Source organism: Phoenix dactylifera, chromosome 16 (genome assembly GCF_051530095.1).
Source record: "Phoenix dactylifera cultivar Ajwa chromosome 16, Ajwa_hap1_PhDact_Kaust_v1.1, whole genome shotgun sequence".
Taxonomy (NCBI): Eukaryota; Viridiplantae; Streptophyta; class Magnoliopsida; order Arecales; family Arecaceae; genus Phoenix; species Phoenix dactylifera.
Genome location: NC_143205.1, coordinates 20,362,652 through 20,380,789, shown reverse-complemented (window position 1 = coordinate 20,380,789; position 18,138 = coordinate 20,362,652). Strand labels below are relative to the sequence as shown.

At 38.6% G+C, this 18,138-nt stretch overlaps 1 protein-coding gene across 1 annotated transcript; it reads left to right on the top strand.

Annotated features, from left to right (window-relative positions):
• The first annotated feature begins 12,869 nt into the window (after nt 1-12,869).
• On the top strand, nt 12,870-15,212 carry LOC103716189 (CBS domain-containing protein CBSX5-like). The gene is made up of 2 exons (XM_039115146.3): nt 12,870-13,328; nt 13,641-15,212. Exons 1-2 carry the CDS (start codon nt 13,000-13,002, stop codon nt 14,485-14,487), a joined length of 1,176 nt encoding a protein of 391 aa, XP_038971074.2. The 5' UTR covers nt 12,870-12,999; the 3' UTR covers nt 14,488-15,212.
• The last annotated feature ends 2,926 nt before the right edge of the window (nt 15,213-18,138 follow it).

Genomic DNA, 18,138 nt, shown 5'->3' with positions numbered 1-18,138 from the left:
TCTCTCTTCTTTCTTTCTCCTAACAGAGCTTTTGTTAGTAAGATTATATTTTTTGGTGGTCAACTTTAGAATACGTTAAACTGGGACTTGGAACACAGACAAAATATTAAAGAAAATCTAGGCAAATAAGGAAAGAAATTCGAAATTTAATGATCTTTAATACCTATAAATGTTCCATATTGCCATAGTTATGAAACTTATGCACTCCAAGTCTATAGCATTGCAGACACAAACCAAAGTGGATAAATAGATAAATGATGATGAATGAATGAATCTGCATGAAAATATATGTAGATGGCTCTCGATATATTCTTCGTTTTTTTTCCTTTTCTTTTTCTCAGTATGGTGAGGTGATTCTTGATATTACTGAACCTGTACTAATGTTTCAAAACAATCATAAAAATGAAAGAGGTGATGTTGTTGTCATTCACATATATGTAAAACCCAAAATTTCAACAATCAGTAAGATGGTTTCCTAGAAAAGTTTTCATTATTTTTTTATATGTTGCAAGTATAAATAGAAGGATTAAGCTTCAATACATTAGCATGTCCTCAATAGTCCAACGGCCTGATTCTTGACTGACGGAGTGACCTATGTCCAGCAACTCTACGAGTACCAGATAAGATATAGTGGATTATCGAGTCATACTGGTGCATAAGCATTGCTTCTGAACATCATAGCACCAAACTTATCAATTGCTTCCATGTACACCTTGTCAGCGTCAAAAGCTAGGAGAACAAGGAAAGAAATTCGAAATTTAATGATCTTTAATACCTACAAACATTCCAGATTGCCAGAGTTGTGGAACTTATGCACTCCATGTCTATAGCATTACAGACGCAAATCAAAATGGATAAATAGATAAATGAATGAATCTGCATGAAAATATATGTAGATATCTCCCGATATATAACTTTTTTTTTCCCTTTTCTTTTTCTCAGTATGGTGAGCTGATTCTTAATATTACTGAACCTCTACTAATGTTTCAAAACAATCATAAAAATGAAAGAGGTGATATTATTACAAGTTGCGATTCATCATCAGATCTTGTGTTCTCTTGTTTTGCTTTATATGTGAATCAGAATAGGTGGACACTTCCTATGAGTTTCAAGTAAGGTTTTAGAGGAAAAAAAGATGTAACGTTTTGTTAATTGGAAAAAAAATATTTGGCTCTTGAGACTCAAGCTTGCAATTGTTGTATTCATGGAAACTTTGTGTCTAAGTTCAAAATTGGCAATCGTTCTTTATCCGTGCTACACCTCGATAACTTCATTTTTTTGTCATCTTTCATCAAATTTCTTATAGTAGAACAAGCAACTTCTACATGGACATTGACATCCCACCTATTCTTACAGATAAGAACGCTCATGTTAACATCACCTAAGATTTGATCAGTAAAACATCAATACAAAAGCGATGCTGGAGAAGCAATTTTACTACAAAGGCAACAGGCACCTACAGATGGTCTTCCACATTATGAACTTAACAGCCTCATGTTTGTCCTTAAGATTAGAGTTAACATGCATGAGGTTGCATGCAAATCTGCTCAAAAAGTGGCATCTCGGTGCTTAAAAGCTTTGCATTATTATATAGTCGAAAGAGTTGGTCGGGGTGCCACCGAACACCTATAAGCATGGAAAAGGCGAGCAACTGAGGTGATTGAGGTAAGAATGTTGAGATTTCCAACAATAAAGGAACTTTAGAAGCTTGCTCTCTGGTGGACCAGATGCAAAGCATTGTGGCAGTGGATAGTTGTGAATAAAGCCTCATCCAAATAAAATTCAGCAGAATTCAATGGATGGTAATGATGTTTGGAAAGGTAGAGAAAAGAAGAAATGGTTTGGGCTGGTACTTGTGGCCGAAAAAGTCCAACGAAGGTCTTGGAGGGCAACTTGCGTTTGTCCTCCTCTCTCTGTATATTTGTGCTCCATATGGAGTCATATTCAGGGATGCTTGCTTATTCCAAGATGGTCAATTCGTCAGTTCAGTATCAGAGAATGTGATAGCATTTGATCTCTGAAAGGAAGGCATTAAAGCCTGACTATAGTTTACGGGAATGATAGGGCTAAGTGGGGCTACCAGGTATTATCCCTTGGCAGTCGATGGTTTCTTTGTGATGGAGATACAAAGCTCTAGCCAAGGTTGACTGAAAACCAAGTAAGGTAGACATGGCTGGATCTGCTGTTGGTACCTCTTAAACGTCCTTGTGATCCTGAAAAGTTGATTCGGATTGTTGATAGTATCTTCATCTCAGCCTCATATCAAACTACATGTCAAGGCACAAATGTTTCAGAATTTAGGTTGCAAGTCAAAGATAAATAGATCTCGTAGATCCGAAATACGTACTCCTATAGTGTTTTTCATTCTAATGGATCATTTATCATGCTCCTCAAGAATTTTTCTTCACGGTGTGAAAACAGTTTAGTCAAGGAAAATTATTAAATCTCTAGAGAGAGAGAGAGAATCCAAAGACATTCTTTTCAGACAGACTGTCAAAAGACAAAATTTCCAAAAATTAGGCCGCTGAAAGGGAAGTTAACGGTCAAATCATTACAAGATATTGAGAAAAGATGCATGATAGGTACATAAGTTTGTTTTCTTCTGTTTGAATACACGACATGAGATACTCGAGCACTTGTTGATTGCGATGCTAAGAATCCTTAACTTGTCCTGCTAAATTAATTTTGTTTCCATTTATTTGAGCCTTTTTTTTTCTCTCATCTTCTGTTTTTCTAAGAGAGAGCCAAATTCTGGAAGTTGGTAGGTCCCAACTGATGACTATCTTGCCCCATTATTAGTCTACCAGCAGCCCAACTTGCAGACAGCAGGCAGCATCCCACAAACAAACTATTGATCTCCATTTCTTCATTAGGACTGATGATAGCATACTGTCATTAAATTTACCATTCAGTACAGGACTAATAACGTATTTCAATCTGATGATTTGAGCCAGACCATTTGAAATGATTGAATTTGAATCTCGAATTCAATATGATGATGCTTGTGGGTCCAGTTTTCATACTAGTTAATACTTTTTGTGTTTTGACATATATATATTTTATCGAAAACTATTAAAAATCGTTTTCAGAAAAAAAAAAAATCAAAATCCAACAAAATATTGAATCAAGGAAAAGAACACAAAACTATGTAGAACTCATTTGGCTTCTGCAAGATTGGGTAAAGAAATTGTCGGACCGATGCGCAGCATGGCATTGAAATTAGCATGCTAAATGGATTTATCACAACTAGTCGATGCCCTTCTCTTTAATAGAAAGATATCATCGACTGGAGCATCCTTTAAAAGGAAGAGCTTGGTCCTTAAAGTACAATGATGCAAATGGTAAACTAAATAGTTTCTTTTCGGTGCAAAGATTCATAAGCAATGAGAGGTAATTCTCTCACAAGCCAATGGGTACAATTGTTAAAACCTCCACAAGGAAAAGCTTGGTCTGCGTAAGAAATGTGACTGTGACCTTGATAAGGCAGTGGGTGCGAGACAGATATAAGATAGAAGATAGGAAATGATCTCTCCTATTTTTTTTATTAAAAAAAAAGGAGGGGAGGGAAAGGGAGTATTTACTCACATAGTTACAATATTCTTTGAATTATTTAAAAATTCTTAAATTATTCTCATCTTTTAGCTTGACTGAATAATTCTATGAATTATTCTCCTAAAACGAATTGATTAGAACTATTTAATGATTTTTAAGTTATGCATAAATTAAGATTTATTCATGAATTATTCATGACTAATTTTTTTTTAAAAAAAATGTGTATTACAAATTAATAGTGCCAATATATAATTGCTAGTTTTTATTATTTTTTGTTACTTTTATCTCTCCTACATCTATTTTTCAATAAGTAAACTTATAAATATCTTAGAAAGCTTTTTTAACCATTTTTATTTTTCAATCCGCTGTTACTCGTTTTTTTTGAATTTTTGTTGAGCTTTTTACATTTTTCGGAATTCTATATATACATCAAATATATATATATATATATATATAGAGAGAGAGAGAGAGAGAGAGAGAGAGAGAGAGAGAGAGATGGCTTTCGCAAAAAAGAACGCAGCACGGCGAAGGTGAAGTCACATTTGACAGCCTGTGCATCCCACGTGATGGCCCCACCCGTGACTTGGTCTATCTCTTTGGTTTGGGTGAAAGCTGAGTGTACTTTTTTGTGGCTCCCATACCTTTTTGAGTCCCAGATGATTTATGATGATTAAAATAAGAAGAAAATTGATAAAATAAGGAAAAAAAAAGAAGGAGCAACTTGAGTTTCATGTCAATATTCAAATTCCTCTGGCATAGCGATCCTTAACCATTTTTGTAAAAAGATTTCTTTCAAATTTTAGAGGAATCTATAAGTCTTGCTTCTATTATTAATCCCATCGATAAAAGGGAGGGTGACTCAAATGATTGAGTCGCGTGTATGCTTGACGAAGCGACTCTTGCAGCAAAAATCATTTGCTAGCTTCTGCTTCATCGATTTTGTATTTTTTTTTTTTACTTTCTCTTCAAAATCAAAATATAATATCTTTTTTATTTTTTATTTTTAATCATATTAAGGTTTTCGCAATGATCTCTATTAAGACTGCAAGCATGTCAGGTTAGAGGGAGGATCGATACAACTCAAATCCTATCTATATCCGAATTAGATCAAAAAATTAATTTCAAACCTAATCCAATTCTATTTGGGTTGATTCATATTGAACATAATATTAATTTTGACGATCCATTAAACTTGGATCAATAAAAAACATAGCACAAACTATAATAAACTAAATAAATTGATTACCTAGTTATATCATAATGCATTATACACTAAAATACTAGCATACAACATATGCATTATCAAAAATATATTCTATATAAGGATTCATTATTTTTATGACTAATAATATGAAAATAAAAGATTTTTTTTGTATTGAAAGAGGAATCTAAAGTATATAACATACTAGTTTGGGATCAGATATGGTTGGTTTAGGTTCCACCTAAAAATTTTGCAATTCAAAATCAATCCATAATTGAAATGGAGTATATTTTTGAATCCAAAACTAATCTAAGTAACTTTGATATGGATTGAACTAGTTTAATTTTCAATCGGTTCCAAACCGAAAGCGGATCAATCCGATCTACTTGCAAGCCTAATCTCCACTCACATGTAAAGATCAAGAGTTCCCCACTCATCCCCTCAAAGGCTTAGTTTCTCTGGGTTCTAATCATGCTACCAATCAGACTCAATCCAAGGCTCGGAGCCGTCCCGTTGGACAAAATCCTATCAAGAACTAGCGGCCAAATAGTAGTTTCTTTTTTTTTTTTTTCCAACCAAATGGAGAAACATAGAGGGTCACCTAAAAAATGACAAGCTAGCAGTAGTGCTGACTATCGATCGATGCAACAAGAGGAGGGGCCACTTCTCTATAACAAGAGCCAGCTTATTCATCTACCGAGAGATAAATAGAATTGTGAGCTGGATTGTCTCTTAAGTAGGAACAAGATTGCACCCCGAATTGCCTCTTATTTAGCGAAGCATCTTGGAGGGATACTGCAGACTGAATTGTCAGTTATCGCAGTTCTCTGCAATATTTTATTTTCTAATTTTGTTGGTTGTGTTTGTATGGAATGTGTATGACCAATCATGTCCATCTTATCAAAAAAAAATAAATAAATAGAGGGCAGCTTCTTTTTCAGCGAAGGACGATCTGGTGGATGCTTTTTTTTCGCTAATACGGGTGGATCATACCTGACGGGTACGGATACACCTAATAAAGTCAAAAAATAGGATACCTCGGAGTGCCAAAGGCAGCTTCCCATCTCCAGTCCACAAGGTGTCTCCGGAATGGCGAGCTACATACGCAGCCACCCAATCCGCAGCACGATTGGCTTCACGGTAGATATGCTTGGCCTGAAAGGTTCATCCATCCCTCGCCATAGCCCAAATGTTACGGAGCAATAGGTGGTCACTGTCGTCACCTCTAGGACCCTCTCGGATCCAACTAATAACGGTAGCTGAATCACCCTCTAGGACGATCTGGTGGATACTTTCGGGCATTGAAGTTGGCCTCCAAAAGTAATTTACCTCTTGAGGAGTACGGCATTTTCTATCTTGGGACCATCTCAAATAGTAGCCTCCATATATTTCAAGTGATGGACATCCATTCATGCTTGGGGATTCACCACGCTTGCTTTTCATCCAACAACGCTCTTTTTTTTTTTTTTTTTTTTTTTTTTGCGAGACTAAAAAAAGGAAGAGAGGAGGAAGGGACAAGCCCATCCCTACATAGCAGCTCCCACTGGACCCTTGCCCCACCAGAAGAGTGTTTGATGCGGGCAAAAATGGCCGTGCGTTAGGCATCCCGACCGATTTTACTCATACTTTTTCACCCATGGGCCCGGCACGGCTATCCCTCTTGGCTCCTGTTCGAATCTTAGCACCACCAAAACTACTAGAGGTCCAATAAGCATTTCTAGATCCCATATCTAAGCAGTAGCCGAAGCTACTTTTTAATCGACACCGCAGTGATTCGAACTTAAAATCATGAGAATAAAAAATATGCCCAATACTATTAGGCTACCATCTTGGTGGCAACAATGCTCTTTCAAAAGGATCAAAATCTATCATTTGCGCAGGGTCTCGACCACCTTTCTCCCTCTTGGCCTTACCTGCAAACAATCAAACATCAGTGTCTTTTTTTGACAGAAAAAACAAACAAGCCTCTGGTATCATGATATGTGATTGCATACCAGCTCATAGAGAAACAAAAGAAATTGGGAAAACGAGGATCTAACTTTAGGGTAACTACAAATACTTTTCTATTTCTTGTGGGTGAGAGAGAGACGGATGGATAACAACTGCCAGTCTGCCAACCACTTCAGAGTTGGAATTCCGAGGCAGATTGGAAAGCCATGGTTGATAAATCACCACAGACATGCCTTTTTATAGAGTTAAGATCTTGAACTCGAATGTTATGAAGGCATTGAAAACATTAGTCGCAATGTCCTAGGAAAACTACGTACTGAGTGTAGTTCTTTCCCCCTTACAGGAAATCTAAGGAAATTTTCCCTTATTTTCACTTGCACATTGTCATGTGGTCATCCTATTCCCTTTTTTTATATCAAGGTTATTCCGTTCTTTTGCAAGCTACTGTGGTTGTCGTCCGATTAGTTACTACCAAACAAAAAAAAAAAAAGAGTAAACTCTCCTCCCACAGCTCCAACTTGTTCATATTGAGATGCGTCTACCACCTAATTCATATGAAGTGTCGATGCTATAAGTTTAAGTGGGTGCAGAAACATGCTATTAATAAGGCATGATACAGATATAAATGGTTAATCTAATCTGTACCTTATCTTGTTGGTTTCTCATTGAAGTTTTAAGTAATGCAAGGTGTCTTAAAATAAGGCATCTAAATATGGCTCTAAAGTGCAGTCTTGATTTCTTGAATCACAGACTCAATTACCAACCAACCTTTGATCGGTGATCAATTGGAACCTCTTTCTCTCTCTTTCTCTGCGAAGATAAGATTTGAGCTAGAGTTTAATGGGTCTATCATGTTAATGAGTCTGGTTTGGGAGTAATCAAGGGTTATACATTAATTATAGCTCTGCTCTTGATAAACAAGGTTTGCAATCATGCTGCATCCTTTCTAATCATGTAATTTTTTAAAAAAAGCTAAATAATATCAAGAGCAACAATCCTCATGGACAAATTTTACAGGGAAATAACATTGAAATCAAGAATTTTTTTAAAAAAAGGAGGAGAAATTAGCTCAGCTGAAGATTTCTTATATTGTTATTAGTGCAGTTGTTTAAGCTGCACTCTCGACATCTACGGAGGTTAGGCATCTATAAGTTTATTTATTTTTCTAATAATTTCACTAAAATAATTTTATGTTATTTGACGCACTTCACTCAGAATATTCAGAGACTCTTAAACATATTACCCTTTAGATAAAAATAGGTGCAGCACAGGATTTTATTGCGTTCTAATAATTAACCAACAATCAGACAGGACACTATTTGACAAAAATCCTAATTTATCTTTAGTTTCATGGAGGTGTAGTTTAGTTGGTAAATAGTGCGGCTGTTCATATCAATCATGAGGCATAGTCGCTGTTCGTCAATTCATCAAATATTATAAATACTCAGAAAATGCAAAAAATAATCTAAGTAATAGCAATATATAGAAAAATTAGAAGAAAAAACTGTTTTTATAAAAAAAAAGAAAAAGAAAAAAAACTCTGTGTATGATGCTTATATGACGGAGATGACTTTTCTGCGCCCCGCCAAACTTAAAGCTCTGTGTTTAAGTATGTCGGCGGATGGAGCATATGGAGGAGTAGGATTTGTGATCAAAAACCACCGTGGTAGTTTGGTTGGGGCAGAAGGTCAGTGCTTCTCTTGCTTGATTGTCATTGAGGCAGAGCTTCAGACAACATGGGAGGGTATCTACTATGCGAGGAGGGTACTTGATGCAGACAGGATATACCTTGAGGGAGATTCCTCCACGGCGATCGATTGGATACGGAGAGGTGATCGATATGGGGATGGTCATCCACTGATTCGTGAGACTTGCAAATTGATCAGGAGGTTAGCCTCCTTTCAGGCAGCACACTTGTATCGGGAGGCAAACAAAGTTACAGACTTGGTCGTCTTCTATGTTGCTCGGTACTTCGGAGAGTTTTTTTGGACTACTGCCACTAAGATTTTTTCTCCTTTGTATCATTTTATTGTTTCTAGCTTAGCAGGTTGTACCATGTAAAAGCTATATGAAAGCCGTTTTCTACCTCATGCTCGGTTGGTTGGCCCACGCGAACAAAAACAGCAGCAGCCGGATTCTTGGAAACGTGGGCCCGATCCTTGAACCCATAGAATGGGGAAACCGTGGGCCCGATCGTTTAACCCATTTTTTGAATCGCAGAATGGGGACCACCCAACAACTGGGTGGACCCAAAAAAAGACTACATGTTAATCCAAATCTGACACGTCATTTTTTTTTCATTTTTCTTTGACACTCGTTGCCCGCAAGAAGGAGCTCCTCCGGCAGGACGGTCACAATTATTTGCAAGCTTAGCTGTGGTTAAATTTATATGAAAATAAAATATATTAACTTTATAATAGCCATTATTTGAAGGTGAAATCAAAATAGACAATAATGCTATTAATTTACATTGTAATTCATGTGCTGCTATTTTTTGAACCTTTATACATTATTGGACATTTTGAAAAAAAAAATCACCATATTGGTTACCTTAAAAGTTTATACTTTACCGAAAAATAATAATTTTGCATTATGGTAATTATATTTATACTATCGTGACACATAATTCTTGATCTATGCCTCATTTTTTTTTTCATGTATGAGTTATCAAGCAGATTTTTTCGACATCTGCTATTTTAAATATTTTTTATTTACATTATTTTAAAATGAGTATGTTTTCTATTAATGAGTTTTATATACATCCTTCACTCTTTTTATATCAATTTAAGTTTCAGGATCGACTGGTCAGTTAACATATTAATTTTAGGTTAATTATGAGTCAACATCTATATTTGACTAAAAATAATAAAGAAAAATGAAAAAGAGAAGCATATAAGAGTAACTGGAGGATATGAATTTATGAAAACCACTCCAAAATTCAAGCAAGTTTGACTGATGAAACCTCCGGTTATTCATATGAACATATAATGTAATGGAAGGTTTGCAAGTTCCAAAACTATTAGAACAACCCCGTGACTCTATGACAACTATTATTCTATGCATTATTGTCACATAATATGGCAGCTAACGTGTCTAACCTTGGGTGTTTATTCACATCCAAAAAATAATTAATCATTGATTAACTATAATTAATGAAGTGGTTGATAATATTACATCAACCAAACTTTAATTAATCAGTCATGTCATGATACTTGGAAGGATTATAATTAGTCACTTGTCAATACTCACACATAAGACTGTACATGGATAGCTTATACCTAGAGAGAGTTATTTGGACAAGAATGGTTACCTGTATAGGAGAAACGACTTGGTAACTACACGAGAAATTACAAGTGCAGGAAGCCATCCAAAAAAATGGTAGTTATTGTTGGAAAAGAGGGCTTATTTAAGAGCTCTCTCACTTTCAATAATACCAATAACACCATATCCAGTCATGAAGCTCGGCTATCACACTCATATGTCCAAGGATTTGGATTAAGACTCTAGAGCGGATGGTGTACCTACTCTAGATCATTTCTTGATGCTCCAAAATATTTGTCTCAGTGTATCAATTATTTTATATTATGATTATTTTGCCTTCCTTCCTTATGATAATTATGAATATGATGATGATTGTGTTTCTGATCTTAGATGATGACTATTCTTATTTGAGTTATAGCTACTTTTATCAGAGTAATGATTGTGGGTATGCGAACGATAACTACAATAAGGTATTAGATAAGTTGCGGAAGTTACTGGAGAAACTATTTTGATGCATCTCTAATGCTTTGCAAGAAATCTATTTCTAAGTTTGTACGATAGTTTATAAATCCTCATCCTTGAGGCATGGAAAGGAACTCACCTCTCTTCTTATTGATCATAGTATGCTCGACATCTACCAGCCTAGGTTGTTTTCGAGTGAGGACAATATTTAGGCATGCATTATTAATATTCATCTACTTGTTTCTAGAATAGCCATCCATCCTATCCCATCTATTGTAGAGGGTGGTGCAGACATGGACGATGTTGATAGTTAATCTAAACGGCATTCAGCACTCTTCATGGACCCATCTATCCGATAGACCTTGGCACGAAACAATGGGTATGGAGGGTACTTGCTTGGTAGTAGGATGTTCTCTTGTTCTAGATAGTTTATGCCAATTGGCAGCTAGAAGTTAGAAGGTTTTGGAGTTCATGTGTATCTTGAATAATTTAATATTGAAACTTAATTGCTTGCTCATATTGATAGTTATTTTCTTTAAGATTTCTTTTGCTCGCTCTCTAAATTTGACTTTTGAAAATACTACAAAGATGTATGAAAAAATAGATATGCACTCTATGGACAATCTTTCAATTCAACCAACAGATTAATCTGCGGGCAATTACGATGTAGGCCTAAGCACTTTGCCCTACAAATTAAACTAATTCCTAGCTTACATTTATTTAGACTCTTGCACAATTTCTAAAAAACATTATAGATTATCTACATGAATTGTATTAGAGGAGAGAATGGCATTTGTGATGGTTCTGGTCATGGATTTAAATGGAGTGCAATCAAGCCTTACACTGTGCTGCGATCATGGGATGGAAAATAAGAATCTTGGTGACATTTAGCGAATGAGTAGGGAAGGAGATAGTTGAGATTATCTACACGAATTCAAACACGAGTAGGACAATTTTTACTTTTCACAAGAAACCAAAGCACTAAAGAAAGATAAAGCACAATACCTGACTTTAATCATTAACTCTTTTGATATTTTCATTTACAAACAACTTTGGTGCTAATGATATCTCAGTCTGCAGACTTGCCTTTGCCAAAAACTTTTATCTTGTTTATTTCTACAAATGGAATTATAATATCCTCAAAGTAATCTCACTTCCATTAAACACGAGTAATCTCAATAAACTTGAACTCTTTTTCCTTCTTTTGAAAAAGAGAAAAAAAAACATCCACCTCTGCTCTCTCTCTCTCTCCCTCCCCGTAGTCAATGGTGGTATCTCTTATTCATAGCGCTAGACGTATCTAAATGCCTGTACTCATTATATATATCTTCTTGAATTAAATTTTGTTCTGTCGAGAGAAAGCAAAGACACAAGCGCACATGCAAAGTCGAGAACAAACCAAGCTACATAAATTATTAGAAAACTTTTATTAGATTATGGTTCAAATTCGTTCATGCTTTACTTACACAAATATATATGTATGTATGTACATACATCTGCATGTATATATATTATGTCTCATATATACATATCTATGTATATATGTATGTATGTATGTGTACACATATATTGTCCAACACTAGTACTGAGTTAATGACTGAAGTGTTAGCAAGCTGGAGTCTAACATGTATATTGTCGTATAGATGGCCATCATCTTTCAACATGATTAAATTTTTATATATTTTTTTATTTGATAAATACACTCTTAAGAAAAAAGAAAAATATAGTTTGAACCCTCAAATTTCTGTGAGAAATATCCAGTCCTATTCACAAAAGATGATTGGAATGCACTTAACAAGCTTCTTGATGGACAAGGTTTCTCCGTCCTCATCAATCCTTAAGTATAACCAGTCAATGGCAAAAATTAGATGCAATGTATGAGGAAATAGGATTATAATGAAGAGAAGGAAGGGGATTCAAAAAATGGACGAAAAAGATGATGAAAAGAAGGAAGAGGATACGGTAAAGATTCTTTTTATTAATTTTTTATAAATTATTAATAGATAGAAAGTTATTTTAGTCTTTTATGTCTATCCATTAATGACATCGAGGGGCAGATATGGGACTGTGCATATAGCTAATTAATGTCCTAATTGGTAGTTTTAAAGTGTTGATGACTAAAATTTTCTCGCTAAAATTTGAGAGGGGCAAAGTTTACGCTCTCTCAAACTCGACCTCAAAGTCCACCTGGCAATAAATCGTTAGGCGCGTTAGCTGCTAGTTTCTTCCGCCTAACCAGCTGAGTTTCTTGGCTTTCAGCGGACGGAGAGTGGCTTTCCAGCACGACCGTTTCCCTTCCCTATCCTCGCCCGCCGAGTCACCTCCTATTTCCCTTCCACGTCTCCATTCCCCGCTCACGCTCCCCTCGCTGGTTCCCCTCCCACCGGCCACTCCCGGTTAACCCCTGCTAATTCTATAAATACCCCCTCTTTCCCTCTGTCTCTGCCTCTGCCTCTTGACCTCATCTTCTTCCCTTCCCCCCCAAAAGTTAAAAAAAAAGCCCTTCTTCTCGTCCTTCGGCTAGCTTTTTGTAGGGTTCCGGCGAGAGTTTTCTAGGGTTTCGCTGCGAGTGCATGGCAGTGAGCCTTCTGCAGTTTCATGAGGTGTCTGACCTCTGCATCGGGAAGCCGGCGGTGAAGTCTCTGCCGCCGTCCGACACCATCAGAGAGGCTCTCCTCGCCCTTAAGAGAGGCGGAGAGACTTTTGTCAGCGTGTGGGTCGCTGACCGGGCGTCGCCGGAGAAGAAGGCGTGCGCCGGCAAGGTCTGCATGGTGGATGTCCTCTGCTACCTCTGCTCCGAGGAGAACATCTCTTCCCCCGCGGTCGCCCTCGGCGCCCCTCTCTCTGCCCTCCTCCCCCCAAAGGACTCCTCCCTCGTCCGCCGCGTCGAGCCGCATTCCAGGTAAAGTACGAACTAACCCGCCACGCGATGTGTCCCTCTCCGATCTTTTCTGCGTTCTTCATCTCCCCGATCTTGGTTTCTTCCCCAAATTTTCTTCTTTTCTTGAAAAAGGTTTCCTTTTTGGCAAGTTTGTTACTTATTAGTTCTTTTTGGTAAATACTTATTAGTTCTTTAATAGTTCTGGATTGTTTGGTTTTCCCTCTTTTTTCGGAATTGTTCGCCTTTTGAACCATTTTCTGCTTCGATTCAGCTGATTTGTGTACGTGCTGTTGTTTTGGTTATTTAATTCGAGCTTTTCTTTGGGATCGGCAGCGTATTGGAAGCGCTAGACGTGATCTTGGACGGGGCGCAGAACCTGGCGGTCCCCATCCGCTCCGGCGCCGGGAGGAAGAAGCTCCCCGGCGGCGGCGGAGCGGCGGACTTCTGCTGGCTGACACAGGAGGACTTCGTGCGCTTCTTCCTCAACTCGATCGCCCTCTTCTCCCCGGCACCGGCACTCTCCGTCTCCGACCTCGACATCGTCCGCCCGGCCGCACTCGCCATCCGCCCCCACGACCCCGCCCTCGCCGCGCTTCCCCTCATCCGCCGCGCCCTCGCCGACCAGACCTCCGTCGCCGTCGTCACCGACGACGGCAAACTCATAGGCGAGATCTCCCCCTCCACACTCGCCCACTGCGACGAGGGCGCTGCCGCCGCGCTGGCGGCTCTCTCCGCCGCTGACCTCATGGCCTGGATCGACTTCGCCGGCGCCCCGCCGGAGGCCGCCGTCCGGGCCGTCAAGGCCCGGCTGAGGGACAAAGGCATGGCGGGGATGGTCGAGCTCCTCGAGGCCGACCTCTCGCCACCCTTCTCATCCTCCTCCTCCGCTTCTTCGTCCTCGTCTTCCTCCGACGAGGAGTCCGGCGCGGCGACGGTGCGGCGGCCGCGGAGGCTTCGGTCCGCAGGGAGCTACTCGGCGAGGATGGGGCGGCGGTCTGAGGAGGCGATCGTGTGCCACCCGGGGAGCTCGCTGATGGCGGTCATGATCCAGGCGCTGGCCCACCGTGTCAGCTACGTCTGGGTGGTCGACGACGACTACAGCCTCGTCGGCATCGTCGCGTTACCGGACATACTCGGTGTCTTTCGGGAACAGTTGCAGCAGCCTTTTGAGACACAGTAGTTCGTTGTGGAAGCGGTCAGATAGAGAGAGAGAGAGAGAGAGAGAGAGAGAGTAGTATCTGTAGTACTGCATTTTTGTGCGCTTGTGAATATTTCACCTGTCTTATCGGTCGCTTTATCTTCTCCTTCACGTGAGGGGAGGAACCCGAAGCCAGAAAAGCAGCACCCCGGGTTTTGCGAGTCTTTGTTGTTAATGTTGTTGCGATGGATGGTTGCTAAAAAGTTTGAAGCTACGTGCTGTGATGTTGCAGGGGTCGGATGCGTGAGACCGCGGATACGTGCTTGCTCTTGGCAGAGCCACGGATTTTTGTTTACAGATGGATTAACCCAGCTGGAGGAGCAAGGAGTCTTTGAGGTGGGAACAGCAGGGTTTGGGAGCAATCTGAATGAAACGATCATCGGAATGGAACAGGTGGGTTCGAGCGGCTTCGGAAATGCGAAATGCTGTTGAGAGGCAACTCCCATACTTCTTTGCAGGATGCTTACTTTGGTTGGACCGACGGTAAACATTATGTGGCAGTTGTAAGACGAAATTCTCTTAAACTTCTCAACTTTGTGACATGGCAACCAGCTCAACCCTTTGGTCTCAAAATTGCCTGTCGAGCTGAGATGTTAGATTTCGGTTCTGCTTTTCGCTTCACCATTGTTCATATTGTTCTAGCTCTCTAGGAAACCTTTCAGAATGGAAGTGGTCGAGGTTGCAGGTAGCTGCAGCATGTCTTGCAATTAGTAAGTACAATCCAATAGTTTTCATCATCAATTATGATGTCCCCATTGAATCACTGGACAGGCAGGTCCGGCTGCGGCCCAGCTCTCATTCTTGCGCATCGTCAAAGTTCGTGTTAGGATGAGTCCGAGCATTAGCATTGTAGGTGTCATGGTGTCCAAAGCTAGCGAACTCATCCAACACCAACTTAAAAAAATTCGCCACCTAACCAGTTGATGTCGTGTATTCCTTGAAGCACCTCTCTTCCACTTAAAACAATTACAGTGCCGTGCGCGTTATGTCAGTAGTCTAATTCCAAGCAGCTTTAGATAACTGTCTTCAGCTAGCAAGTAATTTCCACCCTGAAGCTATACGCATTGAGAAGTTAGGAAAACTTCATGGAGCAGATATGGTGGTAAAGGACGCTTTAGACTTGCACAACGCTCGTATTGGTGCTGCTCATGTACCTTAACGGCTTCTTTAACAAAAATATATAGATATATTATTTAATGAATTATGCTGATTGACTATTTGGTCTTTTTCTGTAGTAACTATGTTATCCAGTTTGTTGAAACTTCGAAGACTCAAATTTTACCAAAGTGATCTGCTCCGTAGTGGCAGAACATCTCGCAGAACTATCGCAGCTCAAAACTGGCAGCTATGTTGTGCAGAGATGTCTTGAATCATCAGAAGGTGTAGTCCTGCTTCTAAAGCTTGTGAACTTTAGTAAGGAAGCATTAGAAGATATTTAGACACATCCCTTAGGCAGCTATGTCTTGCAAACAGCACTGGAGGTCAAAAAGGTCAGATGGTAAGATTCCAGAATATTTCCCAATTTTCAAATTTTATTCCGTTATCAAAATTATGAGTTAGTGATGGGTCTATGTTGGTCCCGCACCGATTTCTAAAATTTCCCCTTTTACCAACAGAAACATAGCGCTACAATAAGTTGTGTTACACCATCAAATCAGATCTGATGCTAGCATATTTATATTTGTATTTGTTTTATTTGACAAATACCTATACGAATATGGATGGTAGTCGGATGCACAACTTCATATTTATATTTGCTTTAAAGGAATATGGATACAAATCGAATTCGAAGTATAGATATAAATACGGATATAAATTGGATAATTAAACTTTATGACTACAGAATCAAATATATTACTAACTGGATAATTAATGGACTCTCTTTGGTTTATCTTGGTTAAATGGTCACCGATAAATCTTTCCATATCTACAAATTTTGATAATACATAAGCTAGCTGTTGACTCTATAGGACTGATTTTAATGATACAAAACAATTGAGTAAAAAGATGACCAATCTATTGCTTTGAGTTTAATTGATTTATTTTCAGAAAGCATTCAGTTACACTCAAATAAAGATCATTTATCTGAAGCTCCATATGAAGAAGCATAACTCCAAAAGAGCCATGAAAATAATATTTGGAAGCTCACATGCAGATATAAAAAATTTTATCCTGAGCTATCTCAAGAGTCGACTCCAAGTTTGTAACGAGTCGACCCTAGCACATTATCGCTGACTGATATACCTTCACGAGCTGACTTAAGCAAAGCGCGAGTTGACCCCAGAACAGTCTAGATAAATAGAAAACTGTAGAATTCGACGTAGTGGTGAGTCGACCCAAGAAGTTCACGAGCCGACTCCAGTCTAACAAGAGTCGACCACAGAGATAAGTGAGTCGACCTCTGAAATGGCCATAAAGAAAGACCGAGAGCTATAAAATACATCGCATTGGTGAGTCAACTTATGACAATCACGAACCGACTGTAGTCAAATAAGAGTCGACTACAAAAAATAATGAATCGACCCTTGAACGACCATAGTAGAAAGACAGAGAACAATAAAACTTAGTCCATTGAAGAGTCGATCCTTGAAAACAACAAATGGACTCTTGTTACTAAACGAGTTGACCCTTGAACTAAGAGAGATGACTCCACAATAAATATAGAAGAAAGACAGAGCGCAGCAAAAACAGAAATAAGCTCGAGTCGATCCCTGAAAATAATGAATCGACCCTTGAAGATATCGAGACGGCTCCTCTGCGCCTGACCATAGTAACGACTAGTTTTTCTGTGTGTCATAACGACTGTTTTTCATCTCACAACGGCTCTTCTATATATCTAACGGCTAGGAGTGAGTTACAACTTCTTCTAAAGGATATAAATATATGGAATACCAAAAAAGAAGAGGGCTCAATCACTACAGAGAAAAATCCATCATAGCAAGAAAGAGAAAGAAAAAGAAAGAGGGCTTCAAAAAGAAAATCATTTAAGAGCTTTCATAGTGAGCTGAACAATCATATCTTCTACGGTTGAGAGTTTGTGAAGTATATTCAAAATCAATCAAAGCCAACCAATAGAGTCGATGTCCATTTATTTTTTTTTTATATTTATTGTTTAGGAGCTGTATTTTATTATGCCTGCACTTAATTCTTTGTATACTTTTATGTAACAAGTTTCAAGGACTGAAACTTGAGAAAAAGTTCATCTAAATTTTGAATTAGATTGTGTTGAGCCTGGAATAAACTCGGAGAAGGTTTCGGTTAATTGTCTCGAAAAATCAACAGTTGATTGTGAGCTCGAGTAAAACAATTGGTGTAGGTTTTGGTTGATTGCCTGAAAAAATCATCTGGGTTGATTGTGTGCCCATGTAAAATAATCGAACTATAATTCCGAAAATATTATAGTGAAATTCCTAAAAAAATTTGGAGAGTGGACGTAGGTGCAGGATTAGCACCGAACCACTATAAATCTTGTGTGTTTGCATTGCTTGTGTTGCTTGCAGTTATTTCTTGCATATCTACTTATTATTCTTTTGTTAAAATAAATATTCATATGTTAAGCTTTTAACTCCGCCGCATTATACTTAATTTCTTAAAATGCCCAATTTACCCCTCTCTTGAACTGCATAGCCAGGC

What these genes read in the sequence shown, in the direction of transcription:
- LOC103716189 (XM_039115146.3), top strand. Translation starts at nt 13,000, where the DNA reads ATGGCAGTGAGCCTTCTGCAGTTTCATGAGGTGTCTGACCTCTGCATC. An exon ending in CGCGTCGAGCCGCATTCCAG is followed by an intron (nt 13,329 to 13,640) that starts GTAAAGTACGAA and finishes TGGGATCGGCAG; the next exon opens with CGTATTGGAAGCGCTAGACG.